This window comes from Copadichromis virginalis, linkage group LG15 (genome assembly GCF_057382275.1).
Source record: "Copadichromis virginalis isolate Kocher_CV1m ecotype Utaka linkage group LG15, C_Virginalis_male_GT1.1, whole genome shotgun sequence".
Classification (NCBI taxonomy): Eukaryota; Metazoa; Chordata; class Actinopteri; order Cichliformes; family Cichlidae; genus Copadichromis; species Copadichromis virginalis.
The window spans coordinates 10,644,901-10,663,658 of record NC_140632.1 but is presented as its reverse complement, the minus strand read 5'-3'; the positions used below and the strand labels follow the sequence as shown (position 1 = coordinate 10,663,658).

Below are 18,758 nucleotides of genomic sequence, written 5' to 3'. Positions count from 1 at the left end.
CCGCATATCTATGAAAAAAAAATCATTTGTTCGTTGCCCATCTTTTCTACATCACAAATGTTCTCCAAGGTGGCCAGTAAGACAACTAGTTGTGTTTCCATACGAAGCATATTACTGATCTCAGAGCAATGAAAGCTCCCCTCAGCTTACCATGAAAGACCAGTGGTTTATCCAAAAAGGACATGCACAAATCACCTGAAACAAACTGCTGGCCTCCTAGCTCCAGTTATTGTTAATAGGAGACAGACACGCCTTCAGAGATGGAAACAGCTACATTTTTCTGTGAGATAAAATAAGCACAGCTTTCAGCGACAATAGCCAACTGCAGTCACAAAATAGCAGTAATGTAAAGGACAGATTAACTGACAGGAGGAGCTTTATGATGAGGGATCACTTCACTTTGCTATGTTATAATTCACGTTTATTTTTAGATTTGACAAGGCACGCTACTTGCTTTGCTTGTCCTGATGGAACATCACTGACACTACCAGTCTAAAGTTTGGACACACCTTCTCATTCAATGTTTTGTTTTTATTTTTGCTACTTTCTACATTGTAGATACATAAACAATGTGGGCTTTAAAGATAATTAAGAAACTTTCTGAAGGAAACCTGGGCTTGTTAAGAGAGACGCCATCCATTCCACTTTGGATGGAGAAGCTCTCATTTCTAAGAATCTGGCCAAATATATTAAGCCCCCCAAAACGTGACGATCCAGAGTTGGGACCAGGAAACAGAGTTGCAGTCTTACACGCCTCTCTGCAGCTTCTCTCCTCCCATTATCCCCCCAAAACCCCATCCCCTCAAGGTCTGTGTCAGCTCCCAAGCAGACAAAAAAACAAACAAACTAAAAACCGGCAAAAAACAACTGAAACATAAAAAAACACAAAGAAAGAACAATACAGTATCATCAACAGCACCAAAGACTAAAACAGTGAAATGTGGATTGTTGAACATTAGGTCTCTGTTACTTCATGAGTTAATAATTATTCAACAAATCGATTTATTTTGCCTTACAGAAATACAAAAATGACAGCCTCAACACGGCATTTAATCTGTTGTTAGACTCAATTGGCTCAGATCAGAGCTCAGATAAATGCCATACAGAGTTCCAGTAGCACACACATCCCTACATCAGCTGTTCAAAGGAGACTGTGCAAATCAGGCCTTTATGGTCAAATAGGTGCTAAGAAACCTCTACTAAGGGAAAGCAACAATCAGAAGAGATTTGTTTGGGCAAACAAATGTGTGGGGTTCAACACATTGGGTCTAACCCACAACCCTGAGATTAATAATCTCATAGTCTTGAGCTAATCAAGCTCCACAGTAAGCCTTCAGTTCATGTCATACCAACATTTAAGACAAGTTCTTCCTCTGACCTCTAATATAAATAAAGTATTTACACCCAGGAAACTCTCACTAGATAGTTTTTCTTTTCAAACCAATCTTTGTAAACCCTAGAGATATTTCTGTGAGAAAATTCCAGTAGATCAGCAGTTTCTGAAATACTCAGACCAGTTTTTCCAATGTGACTGATTAACAGGTAAATGTAATAAAGAGGATGTATATAAGTAGCAACAATGCCAGCAGATATGAGTGGGTATATATAGATTCTGGATAATGTTTGAGCTTATTGTATCCAGCTTATGGGACGCAGTATCCAACAACAAGACCAAATTGTCAGTACCTGTTTTACTAGTAATATAAAATTCTTAGTCAGTACTCTCATGTCACTCATTGTTATTGCTTTATCATAAATTAAATAAAATGATAATTGATTTCATTTTAAGACATATTTAATTATTCCAATATTTAATTAATTAATTATTTCATAGTTCCTGTGCTGCTGTCTATGAATTTATTTTCCATGTAAATCTCACTGATCAAAATCAAGAACTATGTCTAACACTGATTTAATCAAAATCATTGCTTTGGTCTGAAGTCAGTTCTTTCAGTGAACACTGCTCAATACAAGTACACAGAGTTTGAACTTGCATGCTTCTAGTTCCTACTTTGCAAGTACACTCAGAAGTCAGGACTTCTGAGCATGGAACATCCAGCTCACAGTGAGACAGTAGAATATTTGATGACATCAGCTCACTTTCACATTGTACTTTACTGCCTTTTAACCCTTATGGTTAATATTCACAATGAATATTGTGAATATTCATTGATTTTTTTCAAGGAGAGGGTAGAGCTGGGTGAATGGGTGGGTGCTTTCACTCCTGCCACTAGCACTGCTACATGATTTTACATTGACGTGGTGGCCAAATAGGTCCTGCAACATTGGGTACGAAGGGGTTGTTCAGTTGGTTGCATTCTCCAACCTTTACCACTAGATGATACTAAATTACACACACAAAATACATAAATGAATACCTATTAAATTCATATTTTAACCACAAAGAACTCCCACTGCAAACCATATAGGACATTAGACTGTATTTTTAAGCTCAAACAGGTGACGTGACAATAACAATAAAATTTTTGAGAGCCGGTGTACAATGAGTCAGGGCTGCTGAATACGTACAAAACTTTGAAAGAAACATGTTCAAACGGGGTGTCGTTTTTGGACATCCGAAATAGCTGCATTTTTTTAAATTTGCATATACAGGCACAGTATTCAATTGACCTTGCTCTGAACGACTTGCGACTTAAACTGAAGAGAATAACGTCATTTGAAACAATCAAAAGTAAACTTATCTTTTCACATCCAGTTTGCAGCTTTACGCCATGCACATCAAAGCAGGAAGGTCCCAGAGTAATAAAACTGTGACCTAGATAACGTGTCATAAAATATACGGCTTAAACTTAAACCATACAACTGATGTGAAAAAACAGTGGGTGGGGTGAGAAAATAGTTATTTATTCAAGTTAAGTCTTTAAAGCGTTTCACAACATTTTTCAGCATCAGTCAGTCACTCAAAGCTCCAGCAGACCAGTTACCATCCCCCATCTCAAAATCAAAACACAAGTACATGTGTGCAGTCCGCTGTCACGTGTCGAAGAAAGCCCCCAACAAAACAAATGGGATTAAAAAAAAGCTGTTGAGTGACAGGAGTGATTATCCAATCGGCCTCCCGAATCTGGGTAGCAACAAGATAAATACAGACCTTTTGACCAATCAGAGAGCAGTAGGGGGCGTGAATTGACGAATTCTCGCGCTTACTTCCGTCAATATTTCCAGCTCCGCAGGAGGGGAAGGCTAGAGACGGAAGCAGAGACACAACAGAAGAGCTGCTTCTCTTTAACGGTTTGTTTGGCCGTTTTTCAGAAATTCACAGTCTTATACCAGCGTAGCGGAGATTCATTATTTTCTTCTTGTCGTCATTATTTGTTTTGGGTCGACTGACAGCTTCGTGTTTGATAGCTAAAACGACTTTAACAGCGCCCGCTAACGCTGTCATTGTCCAAATTCTGAAGGTAGAAAAATATATAATTGCGTCACGGAAATTGCAAGGTATGTTATTTAAGTATATTAAAACGCTGTGGCTTAGTCTGGCCCTTTACATACGAGTGTTAAATCTGTAAACGCGCTGTAACAGGGTAATTGAGAATGGCTGATGGCCCTCTGCTTTATGTGATATGCAGTTGAAAGGTAGCTGCAGGCTACAGTGTCTCTATGAACACTAAGAGAAACCATAATAATACTTTTTATTTTCACCTTTTTTAACCAATGCTGGCATAAAATATAAGAATCTATGTGTGGTGGGATTTGTTTAAAAACAGTCAGTTTCAATTTGTAAGCTTTAAAAAAAATCATCTCAGTGTTTTTGAACTGCCATTAAATTGGTGATATTTATAACTTGTTCACCTTTTCATTTAAAAGTTGTTGTTTTTTTCAGTAGAACCTAATGTGAACATAATGTGAATATAACCGGTTAAATGCTTAAAACTGTTTGTGAAATTTTATTGTAGCATGCTGTATTTAACAAGGACAAATTAGATTTCAAAATTTCTCTCTTCTTTGCATGGTGGCATCAAGAATAAAAAAATCATTTTCTAACAAAAGCTGGTTAAACCTCCAGGTGTGAAGTAGCAGCGGCCCTCTCTGCTCACAGTCTCACACCTGCCAGACAAGATGCCTTTCTTGGGTAAGGATTGGAGATCGCCAGGGTGGAGCTGGACAAAGACGGAAGATGGCTGGAAGAGGATCATCTTGTTCGGAGATGTTTTGGAGGACAACAACGGAGAGATTGATTTGAAAGAGTAAGTTGCCTTCACCTTTATCTACCTTTAATCAAACTTCTTTGGTTTAGTATCATCTCTGTCTGAGCTCTACATATTTAAGTAGTCAAAAATTCACCCAATTAAAGTGCACTTTAGCTCTGTATCACATTGGTGACCTGTCCTGGGTGTACCCCACCTCTAGGATAGGCTTCAACCTCCCTGAGACCCTCATAAGGGCGTGCAAAAGAGAATGCATAACAGTAGTATATCTAAAGTTTTGCTGCTCAAAATATTGATACAGCCTAAAATGGAATGAAAAAAAAAACACGAAATTGCTGGTCATCTTCCTTTAAAAAAACAAGGAGTTTAATCAGTTTTGAGTAAAAGTAGATCATAGTTTATTGGCTTACATTCATTGCCTTATATGGCAATATGTTTGTAGTAGCTTGTATGTACATTGTACTTTGACCATTTTTAGTTTGCTGACGACATTTTGGAGTGCTGTAAAATTTTATGAGTTATATTAAAAGTATAGTAATCAAAACAGGTTGCTTTTATTGTATAATCCAACTGTGCCTTTAGAGGCCAATCTATGCCTTCAGTGGATACTCTAAATTGGATTACAGAATCACAGATTTCTTAGAAAATAGAAAAGGGGAAAAAACTAAAAGGAGCAGTGGTGAATGATTTAATAAGGATACATGAGTGGACAGATATCCGCTGAACAACATTTCTCTGGATATTTTTCACATTTTTAAACTTTGTAAGACCTACAAACTCTTTCAGGCTTCTTTTATATGTGTAAAATAAAAAAAATGTAACCACAACAGTAGGCTAATTACATGTAATACCTGGCTTAATGGATCTAATGTCATGGGTTGCTGTTTGCTGTTACTGAAGAATTTTCTAAGCTATGATATGTGTTAATCCCTAACTGTAAGTTGACTCTCCTTCAGGATAATACTGAAGCTAAAGGGGAACTGGTGTAAAATGACCCGTTTACACAAGTCTGTTATAGAGATACCTAATAGCCCAGGGTTAAAGGGTACATAAGGCAACAATTCACTAATCATTCAACCACTTATTATGAGGGCCATAGCACATACAGTTGTGCTCAGAGGTTTACATACACTCATTATGGGGATGAATGTTGTGGTAATTTGGGTTTTTTAATGATTTCTTTGAACTGTTCTTTTTCAGGGGTGGAATGATTGTACAGCATACATCTTTAATGACTTTAAAAACAGCAGGACTTTCACACAAATTGAATTTATGAGGAGTTTTAAGTTGCACAGGGTCAAAAGTATACATATGCGCCCACTAATATTTGGTTCAGTGTCCCATCTCATGCAGATGCTTTTGCTATCTGGCCCAGCTTCCTCTGTTTTTGCTTTGAGGCAACAGTGATGCTCAAAGCTTTTTCTGTCCAACATTCACACCCATCCAGACTCTGATGAGCACATCGGGAGCAACTCAGGTTCAGTATCTTGGATGCAAACTGGAGCAGGGATTGAACCTTTCAATTTTGTAGGGTACCTGCTTTTCCTTCTGAGCCACAGCCACCATCAGCAATGACATTGGTTCTCACGATGACTGTATGTAAACTTTTGACCTTTTATGAGGTGATTATACTGTACATTCCCATAATTTCAGCTTGGTTTTGCCAAAGAGTGTTGTTACAGAAAAAAGAATTGAGTCGACATATTTTAACATAGTTTTCAATGACATTGATTTGGCAGTGAATCCTGTAGTTCTGTAAGAGCAAAGAGTGTTTGTAGTTGTGTTTATGTGAAAAAGAGTCTCCTAATTATGACCAATTATTTAATTGTGACAAATCTGAATGTGATATCTCATCAAGGTTTCTCAATGCTGCAGACTACTTGCACAGCAAGTGACAAAACACACAAACCGCTCGCTGTGAGAGTGGAGCAAATATTGGTTAGATTCGATTTTCATCTGGTTCTGCGTATAAGTCACATTCTTTATTGATTATTCTTGTGATTCTTCCAGTTTTCCGTGTTAAAAGAAAGTAGGCCTACTTGAGCTTTCAGCGTAATTTCACCTTTTCCTTAATCATCTCTGAGTCTGAACACAGTGTGGAGACTTCGGGTAAAGGCTTGGATGTGACTCGTGTGAAAAAGCTCCACTACTATGAGTTCAGAGTTCAGTTGCTTTGCTCTGTGGTTAACAATTCTAGCTAAAAAAAAACCTCTTTAAAGACACAAAATTCCAGCAGAAGGTCAGTTTAGGTCTGGAATAATGAAACAACCATGTGGTAATAATGACAGAGAGTTCACAGCCAACCTCAGGTAGAGAAGGCTGTTACCGTTTGGGAAAACTTGGAATTTGATTTGCTCAATTTAATACTGGGAAGTGTTACTCCATTTTCTCACAGAGCCCTCAATCGGGGTTTTGAAATCCTACTAAATTCCTAATGAAATAACCAAATTGTTATGTGTGTATGTATGAAGGTCTTTGATCAGATTTATTTATGCTACCTCTACAAGTAGTTCTGTCTCATGCCGTCTTATGAATGTGGTGAAGTTTTAGAATAGTCTAAGCATGTGTGTTTTTGTTTGTTTATTTATTTTAAAGTGTCAAAGTTTTTTGTTTTCGATTTTTTTGGCAAGTTTTCAAGGTTTTAATCACAGCAAGTATAGTCGTGCTTCTCTCAGGGCATAAAGTATTACAGGGTCATAACTTTTTCACTTAAGCATATTAAACTTTATTAGGGTGTTTTGGCTTGGTGTTTCTTACTAAACCAATGTTTCCAATAGTGCCTTAAATCTTAATGTCGCTGCAACTCTTAGTATAAAGATGGACTGACTACAACTGATCGACTGCCAAGTCTCTCTCTAAATGTTGACATGACTGTCAGACACTGTCCAGCATCCGCAGAGCATTCTCAGAAGGTTTTCAAGTAAACATTTTTTTTTCCATTATTAAACAGAAAACAGGGGAGAGTTGACAGGAAATTAAATGATAGGAATATAAAACAAAAGCTTAATGTTTCCAATTACATGGTCCGTCTCAAACCACCAGGACACAGTGGATTTTTCTTGGTGAAATTACAAGAATAAGACCAGAAGTGCTCACGAACCATTAAATCGCTTAGAATTGGTGCCATAACATCTAGGCTTTTATGAGGTGATTTACATCACACAGTTCAACTTTTTTTCTTTCTGACTACATAGTAATATCATACAAACAACTTCTGAATGTGACCTGTGTGCAGTATATACAGCTAATCCTAAACCTCTGTGCATATGACACTTCTTTTTCACACACGTTCATCGTGCATGCTGTTAGATTGTAACAAAATGAGTTGAAGTTAATGTGCTTGTGAGCAGGTTAGGTTTGAAGCATAAGTTGCCATGACTGAGCCTAATCACGGAAAACTACAGGTTACACCTTAGGTTCCCTCTCAGAATTGACATCATAACTATTTTACAAGCCTTGGCTTTTATGATAACAGTGCATAATGATAACCTCCAATTTCAAACACGCTGGCTGTTGTGTGTTCAAATAATGGGGCTTAGTGGATTAAAGACTTTAATGGCAACAGCTTGTTGAGATCAGCTAAACCAAAAAAACATCTTCTGCTTTTCGTCTTTCTGGTTTATATTACACACTGCCCCTGTCTGCAGCTCATGTGGCTTCCCACAGCAGAGCTCATGTTGTTCTCCACAGGAAACTTGTATTGTGCCAACTGGCAGTGAGCAGTTGTAAAAATGAGGAGACAAGAGGGGATTTTCTGTATTCATTCATTTCTTTTTGTATGTATTTTTTTCTGCTCCAGCTTCTTGTTCTGCTTGTGTTTTGGAGTTTTACTGGATGGAGGATTATTAATTGCCTCATTGTATATGACTAGGCATTTATATGTTGGCACGTCCTTCTACATCTTGAATTTATCTGACTCCCTCGCCTCTGTTGTTTAGAAATTTGTTGTTTATTTTGTTGCATTTTCATTAGAGTTTACTGAAAAGTGATCTTCTCAAGTCAACTGGTGACATCTCTGATCATTGTGAGGACCAGAGACTGTTGATATGGTGGACAATAGTTCATGAGCAAGCCTCATAAAACGTAAACACACACGCAGGGTTTGGTTCGTGTCACGCTGGTACTGACAGGGTGGAATTGATGGCATCTCAGTAGCAGTTGGTGACGTCCCCTTCAGGCCAGGGGAATTTTCTGTCTAACTAACAGTACTTCTCGGTACCACAGTGACTCGTCAGCAGTCTTTAGCCTGTCATCAGACAATAACTAATTACATCATTTAGGCAAATTGGCTGCTCTTCAGATGCAGTCTCCCTCCACAAAGCCAGTGACCTCATGGCAACCGAGGTACGTTTGCCAGGCGACCACATGTAGGCCAGAAAGAAAGGAGACAATACACTGGGTGTGTACTAGAATGGTACACAGTGTTACAGAAGTACTTCAGATCACAGTGCGTGTGTAAATCTAAAACAAACTGGTCACTGATCTTCATGCTGTCGAGTGTCAGTTGAGTGTTTGAACCTCAGTTTAATGCTCATTTCTCTTACAAGTAATCGTGTAAATTGATTGAACTTAATCAAATGTGTTTGTCTACTAAGAGACTAGAACATCATCTAAAAGTCTTCATACTATATTTTGTATTCGGTTAATTTCCTTTGGAACTACGTGCTCCCTTCAGGGCCCTGTTTATCTTTTATTTGAGGATTTTAAAATGTCCACAAATCCTTTTGAATAAGTTGTTCCTTTGTGATGTTTTTATTGGTTCCTTGGAGACGGTTATTCCATGTGCAGCCTGTGTAAGAAAGTCACCCTATTGAATTCCACCTTTTTATAATTCACTTTGACAGATTACTGCGCTTGCAAGTGTGTTTGCGTTTATGCCTGTGCAACTGGATAAATGGATAGAGACAAGGGATTACTGTGGAGCTCATTCACTCTGATCAGCTGACTCTGTAGTCAGACAAGCAAAGCCATGTCTTTACTTATGCTGGAGAAAATTTAAGTTGGTCTCTTATTCCATAAGACCAACTTAAATATGCTTCTGGAAGTATATTAGAATTGATAACCAGTGTAATGTAGAACAGCTGTGGCTCAGGAGTTGATTAGATTGTTCATTAATCAGAAGCCTGGTGGTTTGATCCCTGGTTTGACTGTTTTACACGTTGAAGTGTCCTTGACCAGGAGACTGCATACCCAGTACGTCCACTGGTTTATTTGATCAATAAAGTCCACAGAATAATGGACTTAATGGTGTGAATATACGTGTGAATGGTGAAATGTGGCTTGCACTGTTAGTGTTTTGATAAGTTCAAAAGAAAGGACTGTATAAATACCATCCATTTGCCCTAGGGTCTTATTTGGAGCTCTCCTCGAAGATGTTTTCCATGAAAAAATTCCCTTCGTGCCTTAACATGTATTAAATGTAACTCTACCTCTTTTCCTGATTTTATTTTATTTTTTTGATTGTTAGCATGGACAGATCAATGAATATGCAAAGTTGTCCCTGTCCTGACCCCTCCGTCTTCACTAGTCCACCCCCGCTATCTTTGTGCTTCTGCGAGGCCCCACTCGCAAGATCTTATTCTACATTGGGGTAGACAGGATTGGTCCAAACCAACTTGTTTTGCAAAAGAAGAAAATCCAGTGCTTAAGAGCAGGAAAAAGAGAGGAAAAAGTCACAAAACATATCAAATGAAGCTGCATGGGACCAACCGCACTGGACATTTTTGTCAATGCACCAAATATACAAGTTCTTCAACCTCTAGAAAGCAATCGGGTAAAAAAAAAAGGAAAAAAGCATCCACTAGTTCCAAAGGTTAGCATGATGCTAGTCACATCATAGAGATATAGCAGCACAGAAGTTGGAAACACATTTTTAAAAGGTATGAGATTAAAAAACAAGTCTGTGTGTTATCAGCAGACTTTCCAACTGCTCGCTGAGCACTGTTGGGAACTATTTAAAGACTACATGACCCATATGATGACCCTGAGTTGGAAACCCCCACTGACAGGACTCTGACTTACTCAAGGGCTATGGGTGCACCATGGTACAATGTACTATTGCCTCATAGAAAGAAGGTTCTGGGTTCTAATCCCGAGCCTGAGCGGACTCGGTAGATGCTACCTTTCTGTGTATAGTTTGCAAGTTCTCCTTGTACCTGTGTAGATGCATGTTAGGTTAACCAGTGATTTTGAATTGGCTTTAGATTTAAATATAAGCATGTCTGTCTTGTCAGTCATGACAGGCTGGTGACATGGCCGATAAAGAACCCACGTCTCACCCTATGACACCCAGGGAGGGGTTAGCTTACCAAGAATTCTCTCTTAGCTGGCAGTGTTGCCGCTTAATTTAACCAATGGATTATTAATGCAGTGTATCAGATACCAGCTTAGTTCAGTAATTTGATCTGTCTCACAACGCTCATTAGAAAATCAGCGAACCAGAACTCCATAATCACACTCTTATTCATGATTGAAGTTTTGCAGCTTGTTTTTTGTTTTTTATTGTTTTTTCACATAGATTTATTTGTAGATAGTTGTTTTAATTTGTTTGTACTCAACAAGTAATTTGTTTTGTGAGTATTAGTTAATATTTTGACCTGAATTTAGTAAAGACATAGTAATAATTTACCTAATTGGTGGTTTAATTTTGTGGAAGTAGATTGAAAGAGTAGAGAACAGGCACAAAGTAAGCAACAAGTCTCTCGCACAACACAGGACTGTAATCTGAATTTTTAGCCTTTTTATGCAGTAAAAATGGTAAGAAACGTCTTCACAAACCCTGGGAACATCTGTATTCGCTATGTTGACTTGAATGTGACATGTTTTAATTCGTATTTCTGTTGGAGCTCGGCCTTTTTGAGTGTTCTCCGACAGCAATGTGAAGTTGAGGTCAACAACGAAAATGCTAAGTTCTGTGTTATCAAAAATAACACAGCCCTGAGGCAAGAAACAACAAAGATTAGATACAGCACGCTTAATGTTCTGAGACCTCTGTCCGACATGTTTGACCTTGGCCTGCATATCAGTGTAGCAGTAATACAACAGGTTTCCTTCAGTTTCTTTTTTTCCTCTGATCTTTAATTATTTATTTCTCACACTGGTTTTCCCTATAAGTTCAGTAACACTACATCACCTAACTTGGCTATGAGCCATCTTGCCGTGCAACTGTGACACACAGGCTATCAGTAAAAAGTCACTGATTTGCTTCAGGGCGACGCCACAGTGGTTCGGTGGTTTGTAATTACATGGTGTTTTCAGACTTGCGTGGAAGTGTTATTAATGCATTACGCACATGTTTCCTCTGTCCAAACAGGCTCTGCAATGGCAACAATGAAAATCTGTTTGTTGGAGATGTGTGTGAGCTCTCCACCACAAAGAGGAAAAAGGACTTCTACAACAATAACACTAAATCCCAGTGTGAGTTTCAGCTGCACATAATCACTGTTTTGGCTCGGGGAACTTTTTGTGGCATGAAGATTAAAAGCAATGTGTACTAAAGTGCAAAAGTCAGTGAGACAGAAATAAAACTCTCAGGGATTTGGATTAAGGTTGTGCTGCAAATGTTGTCTTTTTTATCAATTTGTAGTGTCCTCTGTCTCCAGATGCAGTGCATCCATTATAATATTAATAAGCACCTTTTGAGGTTGTCTAGCTTACCTAAGTACTTCTGCATTTTATAGCTAAGATTTACATAGAAAATCTGAAGTGAAGTAACTTTTTATACTTTTAATAATAATTTGCCCTTAAATGATCTTGAAACTTTCATAACTATCAGTTCTTCTAGAGAGCACAAATTGATTGTATTATATCATTATCCTACTGTATCAGTAAGACTTGTAATGTAATCCATACAGAAACCCTTAAACAATTTCAGACTTTGGAAATGTTATAATGTTCAATGTTGACTCAAACTTTTGCAAATAAATACATTTTTAAAAAGTCATTAAGTTTCAGGTGAAATATCTTGTCCCTCTCTTGTCATTAAAATATGTAAAATTCAATGATGCACAACTGTAAGAAAGCTTTCATTAAAATGTTTGTTTTTGCATTTTTTTTTTAGTTGTTTTCACAGATAAATGGATCTACATTCAGAAAGGGAGCACAAAAGAAGTGAGTACTGAGGCGTTTCACACAAAGGAGCGATTGTCTTTTAATGGAAAATACACATTAGTCAGTTCTTTAATTAACAGAGCTTGTGTGCACATGTTTTTTCTGATGTGTACCTACAGCGACATGGATACTGCACACTCGGCGAAGCTCTCAACCGGCTAGACTTTTCCAGCGCTATTCAGGACTTGAGAAGATTTAATTACGTTGCAAAAGTGAGCATTGATGCTCGTACATGATGTTAAAGAAACCTTTTAATTGTATGACTTATATAGCGCATCTTAAGCTCCTCCTTTTTTTTCTGTCACCCACAGCTTTTTCAGCTAATAGCCAGATCGCAGCTGACGTCTTTGAGTGGAGCTGCCCAGAAAAACTATTTCAATATCTTGGAGAAGATTGTACGAAAGGGTGAGAAGACCTGACATGGGGTGTCTGAGGGATAAATTGCACATACAGACTCTTTATTTTCATTATTACTTTTGGTGTCAGCGGCTTTCAAACTCTAATTTAGTTTTTTTCAGGGCGTTTTGTGTTGGGAAAAGTAGTTTTTATGTTTATAGATTTTTTGTGTGTGTGCGTGTGTGAATGTGAAGCCTTTGAGCGATCAGAACATGCTTTCTCTCATCCTGCTGTTCAGTCGTTGCAGTCTCATGTTTAACCGCAAAACCAATAGGGCTAGCATGCTCCATCATTACAGGGTTACAAAGGACAGACCAGGACTGTATTTTTTTTTTCATCCTTCAGTGGTGTGTATATTTCTGGTAAACACATTTTAGTTCTTTTGCAAACTTGAAGCTTTTTTGTAAAAAGAAATATTAGTTTTCCATTTGTCTTTTTGTTATGTATATGGGGTGGTTTGCGGCAGGAGCCCGCACAACAACAAAAAATGTGTTATGATCCTTAAAAAAAAATTCCTCAATAGCCCTGGTGTTTTCCTTCATGTTTCTCTTTTGCTTGTGTTTTTATTCCAGTTCTGGAGGACCACTATAACCCACGCCTCGTCAAAGAGCTTCTACAAGACCTGAGCTCCACCCTGCACAGTCTGACCATCCATGGCAGGTGTGTCCTCGTGGGAAACGTCAACATCTGGTTGTGCCGTCTGGAAACCATTGTTAAATGGCAGCAGGAGCTGAACAACCTCCAGATCCCCAAGGTATTTTTATTGAAATCGCAGAGTAGGTGGACCGCAGAACTTCCAGACAGCAATCTAAAATAGCAGCCATGCTGGAAATCTGTCTGCGCTGACTTGTCATAAGAGTGCTGTTTAAAATGAGAAGTAGGCTAAAAATCTGCCTTTTTATTTACAGTGCTATACATGTAGCTCCATTTGTACCTGCTTATGAATTATGACTTATTGACAAGCTGGTCCAATTTACAAGCTGAATTTAATGTGGGAGAAATGTGAAATACAGAAGTGTTGTTAGTCCACTATTTATTTTTGGTGATTCTTGTTTCCTCAGCAAATGTGCACTGGCATGTCATTCAGTGATTTGCCCCTGCACATGCAAAACAAGATCCTCTATAAGTTCTCTGATGCCTGTGACATCATTAACTTGGGACAGGCCACACCAACATTGCACATCCTAAGTGAGAACAACACACTGTGGAAGAAACTCTGCCTCTTTCACTTTTCGGACAGACCGGTGAGTATTACACTTAATCATTTGAGCTTGAATCTAAGGTTTTATTACTTTTAGTCATACATATATAGTCGAGTGTTGTAAAACTGGATTGCTTCAGAACTAGAAGTAGAGCCCATGTTAACCACTAGAGGGCAGAGTTGGCACAATTTATTCACAGCTCGCAAATGAGCTTATCCTCTAGCTCTTACACACACACACACACACACACACACACACACACACACACACACACACACACACACACACACCCAAGCACACTATCTTAGACCTTTCGCACTCTTTCAGGATTGATGTTAATGAGGAATTGTTCTTGATTATATCTAAATACACACTGTTCTTGTTTTAATTGCATCTATCCCCAGAGTGTTTTAAATAGCTGGTAAAAGTTTCTTTCCATCCATTGTGTGTGTGTGTGTGTGTGTGTGTGTGTGTGTGTGTGTGTGTGTGTGTGTGTGTGTGCCCACTGCATTTTTGCAGTTCTGCAGGACTTTAGCCATAACCAGGAATGACAATGTGGACTGGAAGCTGATGTATTTCACCTTGCAGAAACACTACCCCATGAAGGAGCAGTACGGCGACACGTTGCACTTTTGCAAACACTGTAGCATCCTCTTCTGGAAGGTAAACGAGACAATGCAGCAGCAACAGTCTAAGCACGTTTCCTTATACTGATTTATTGATTTTGGTGGGAGATTTGGTGGGGATCAAGATAATCAAAACCTGTAGGCACATATGTAATGAATAAAATCTAACATGACTTGTAGTCATGTAATAGTAATATGACTATTATATTATAAATTTAGTTCACCAGACTGCTATTCTGAAATAACCTAACAGGTTTAGTCCAAGTTTAACTGCTTGCTGTTAAAAGAAAAGTCATATCTTTATATTTTGAATAGTTTACCTTCCTTGGTATTGCTTTTGTATTTTTAACTCTAATTATTTAATATTCAGTTTACTCTAAATTCTTAAAGCCAGCAATAAAAAGGTTTGCTGAATCAAAAAGAACCGCAGAGCACTGCCTGTAGTGCAGATCCTTGTTCACGATTACAGTACAATAATTTAAAAAAAATTATAGTGTCAAGCAAATTAACCGACTGGTTTGCTTTCAGCAGCACAGAAAATCTGATCTTTTAACTAACTAACTAAGACAGAGATCATGTTATAGCAAGATCAGGGAACTTCTAGAGATACAGAAACTGAACAGTGCAGCACTTTTATTAAAAAGTATTCCTATACATTCAGTTTCCTCTGTTTGTTTCTTTATTTACTTGCCACAAACTCGTTATTATCCTTTCCTGGGTACCTAAATTATTTAACCTGCTGCTTTCTCTGCATCCTTCTCCTTGCTTGGCACCCATCCTTCCTGCCTCTTCTCCTGGTTCCCCTTGTCCCTGATACCTTAAGGATTGCCATCTGGCTTTGTTATTGAAGGTACTTTATGTCCCATAATGCTTTTCTATTTCTTAGATTGCCATCTTGTCTCATTTCCCCGATGATTGCCCCGATGGTCCGATTTCATTTCCTTGTATTGAGTTTTGTCTTTTGCTGTCCTGTCATCGTGTTTTGTAAACTCTGACATTGTTTCCGCTGACTTCTCCTTTAACCTGCTCCGGTTAAAATAGATTTTTTTTTCCCCCTGAATGTCAGCTGTCACTTTGTCCAACATAAATATTTGGACACTTCCATGTGCTATCATCCAGAACTTGCTCACCACATTTTTGTAAAATCCTTCCTAAGTTCTGTTTAGTTTTCACAAGCTTATCTATCAAGTGTCACATCACATTTTATCTTTTATATGCACTTAAATAGGCCGTGTGTTTTTACCACGAGTAAACAGTGACACATGGCCCTGAGAACTTTTAATTAAAACTGCCATAACCAGTGCTGTTATGTTCACAGTTTATGACATAATTACTAAATCACCCTAAGAGTAAGAGCTCGCTTCTGTGCTGTAATCAGTTTTAATTCTACTCTAAGTAAATGCTAGAATCATGACTGCGCCAACTCGGAGGTTTCCCAGTGTGCCTTCGTTCTAATGATTAAGCTGTTGACTTCCTTCCAGGACTTTGGCCACCCGTGCACAGCCAACGATCCAGACAGCTGCCTGATGCCCATCTCTCCGCAGCACTTTATCGACCTGTTCAAGTTTTAAACCCTCCATGCTGTTTTTCACCTGAAGCATCCGTTTAGCATCACTCCCACACCAAGAGGTGTGTACAAGAACTTGATGTCTTTAACCCAAATACAAAGGGCTTCAAAGAAATGTTTTCTTTATTTCGTTTACGTCTTTACTTCCTTACGCACAATTATTTCCGTAAATTGAGGAAAAATTAAATGAGAGGATTTCTCAGAATGTTGATAGAAGGTGATATATAAGCAAGGCTTTCTCCTTTCGCATACATGTTTGTCTTTTAAGACAAGAAAGGTTGCTCCTTACACAGGGAATAAAATATGATGTAAATGCAATGTGAATATTTTGAAAGGAAATATATGTAGAGCAAATCTTAGCATGTTTATGTTAAGTACAAAGCCCCCTAAAGATCATGACTGGAGTTCTTTTCATGTGGAATTTAAATTTAAATCAAACATTGAAGATATGACTTTCAGCCTTAAGGGGTTTAACAAATGCTGTAAACCTTAATTGGACACCACTTCTTTGTGAAAATTGATAGTCACCCAAAGCATACTGTAAAAGTAAACAAAAAAGAGTTTCTCAAGGCAAGGAAATGGGATATTCTTCAATGGGCAAGTCAGTCACCTGATCTCAACCCATCAGAGTATGCTTTACAGTTATTAAATACAAAACTCAATGCAGAGACCTACAATCAAGAAGCCATTGAAGGTGGCTGCGGTAAAGGCCTGAGAGAGCAGGTCCAGGGAAAAAGCTCAAAGAATTTTCATCCAAGTATTAAAAACTATCCTCGTACCTGAAATTTTGTTAACTTGTCCAGTCGTTTTTGATCCTCTGAATTTGAGGAACTGTGTATAAAAATGGCTGTAATCCCCAAACAGTTAAAGCAAAATTTCTCTAAAACTGCTTAAATCAAAGCTGAAAGTCTGCACAAATTTTGAACCTAACTGCAGACATGTATTTTTATTTATTTTTTTAAATCACAAAGATGCGTTTCTAACGAACCATAAAATAGTCACATTGATATGAACTTCCTTTCCCCTCACAAGCGGGAAAATGAAAGGATATGATTGCATCATTACAACAAAGCGATCTACGACCATAATACGTTCATTTGTGTTCTGTCAGTATCAAAAGCAGTCTGCCCTCCATTCCCTGTGATTGCAGGCGTCGGTCCAGTTCAGTTACTCTTTAAAACTGATTGGAAAAAGATCTCTGAACTGGTTGGAAGCATTTCTTCTGCCATTAGCTGTTGCTGTATGTTTAGTTAATGTTATTGCACCAGGCCTGTCATAATAGCACTTCACAATATTGATATTATTGCACTACTACTATCTGCTCTATAGGCACACTATATATATTAAAATATTTGAGATGCATTTGACTTTTGTAGCAATAATGCTATCAGTCAAATTCATTTCTAATTTAGTTTTTTTTGTGCGGCTTTGTTTTGTTTTTTGAATATATTAAAATCAGTTACCATAACTATACAAAAAGACACGCCACAGTTATCGCCTTTAGAGAGTTATTGTAACCTCCCCAGCTTGGACTTTGCCCACTGCTGTGTTTCAGTCTGTGGTGCTATGGATGTCCAGCTGTAGCAGGCGTGGTACTTTTGATATTTGTGGTGCTTCTGATTTATGTATCAGCAACATGAAGTAGCATCAACACATTCCTGACCCAGTGCAAGTTTTACTCCCATTAAAAGCAACCATGTTCCAGCCATTATTGCTGCAGTGAAGGCACGGTTGCCGCTAAAGTGACTTAAAGCTGTCTGCAGTCGTTTTCAGAGATCCAGTCTGTTTCTTTTGTATAATACAGCTCAACCTTAAATTCATCAGCCAGATAAAAGGTTATTGCGAGGTAAATGTAGCCTGGCGAACTATTCTGTTGAGTGATCTTTAGGGGGCTCAGTATGTAAGTAATGGTAATGTGTTTAAAAAGAAAGTTTAACATTTATTGTGTGGCAGAAAAAGATGACTTGTGTTAATCTTTTATTTTTAATGGGGTTCAACAGCTTTTTGTTCCGTTTCATTTTGGTGGCATTTTCCTACAATAACTGCATGCCATGTTTGCGTCTCTGTTATGTTGTCCTCTGTGAATACCTGCCGTGCTCTGTGTACATCAAAAGCGTCAATGCGTCACGCACACACACAAAAGAAGTAAAACCCCATCAGCTGATCAGGTTGTTCTACTTTTGTCAGAACTGTCATGTGACAGGTAAATTGCAAAGCATTATTTATGAAAAAAAAGAACATTTTGTATCCTTCCAACTTTTGTAATACCCCTCTACTGTTCCCATACTCTTGATGGTACTGTCATGATTTTTCCGGGGCAGGAAGTAGCTATTCAGTAATAAATATTTCTAAAAACCTGTTTGTACTCTGTTATTACTTGATTGATGAGACTCAATTTTCTGAAGCCATGTAATCAAGTTAAAAAGGAGACTGGAAAACAAGAAGTGAAAGATCACATTTTGCCTATTTGTAAGGGTTAGATTATGTTTTTAATTATTAATAGAACAATATATTTGCAGTATTCTTTCTATTTATCTCGGTCGGTGTGTGTGTGTGTGTGTGTGTGTGTGTGTGTGTGTGTGTGTGTGTGTGTGTGTGTGTGTGTGTGTGTGTGTGTGTGTGTGTGAGAGAGAGAGAGAGAGGGGGGGGGGGATCAGAGTAGACCATTTCTGTTTGGATCACTGAATTA

General features: G+C 38.1%; 1 protein-coding gene across 3 annotated transcripts; it reads left to right on the top strand.

Moving 5' to 3' along the window:
- Window positions 1-3,068: 3,068 nt before the first annotated feature.
- fbxo25 (F-box protein 25) lies at window positions 3,069-18,424 on the top strand. 3 transcript variants are annotated; one of them, XM_085431859.1, is made up of 11 exons: window positions 3,069-3,252; window positions 4,028-4,208; window positions 11,482-11,585; window positions 12,229-12,278; window positions 12,398-12,490; window positions 12,590-12,683; window positions 13,247-13,428; window positions 13,736-13,918; window positions 14,396-14,539; window positions 15,326-15,352; window positions 15,984-18,424. In XM_085431859.1, the coding sequence occupies exons 2-11, from the start codon at window positions 4,081-4,083 to the stop codon at window positions 16,071-16,073; spliced, it is 1,095 nt and encodes a 364-aa protein (XP_085287985.1). In that variant the 5' UTR covers window positions 3,069-3,252; window positions 4,028-4,080; the 3' UTR covers window positions 16,074-18,424. The 3 variants fall into 3 exon arrangements, with proteins under 3 accessions (XP_085287985.1, XP_085287987.1, XP_085287986.1); XM_085431860.1 differs by lacking the exon at window positions 3,069-3,252 and adding an exon at window positions 3,259-3,459; XM_085431861.1 differs by lacking the exon at window positions 15,326-15,352 and having other exon boundaries at window positions 3,073-3,252.
- Window positions 18,425-18,758: the final 334 nt, after the last annotated feature.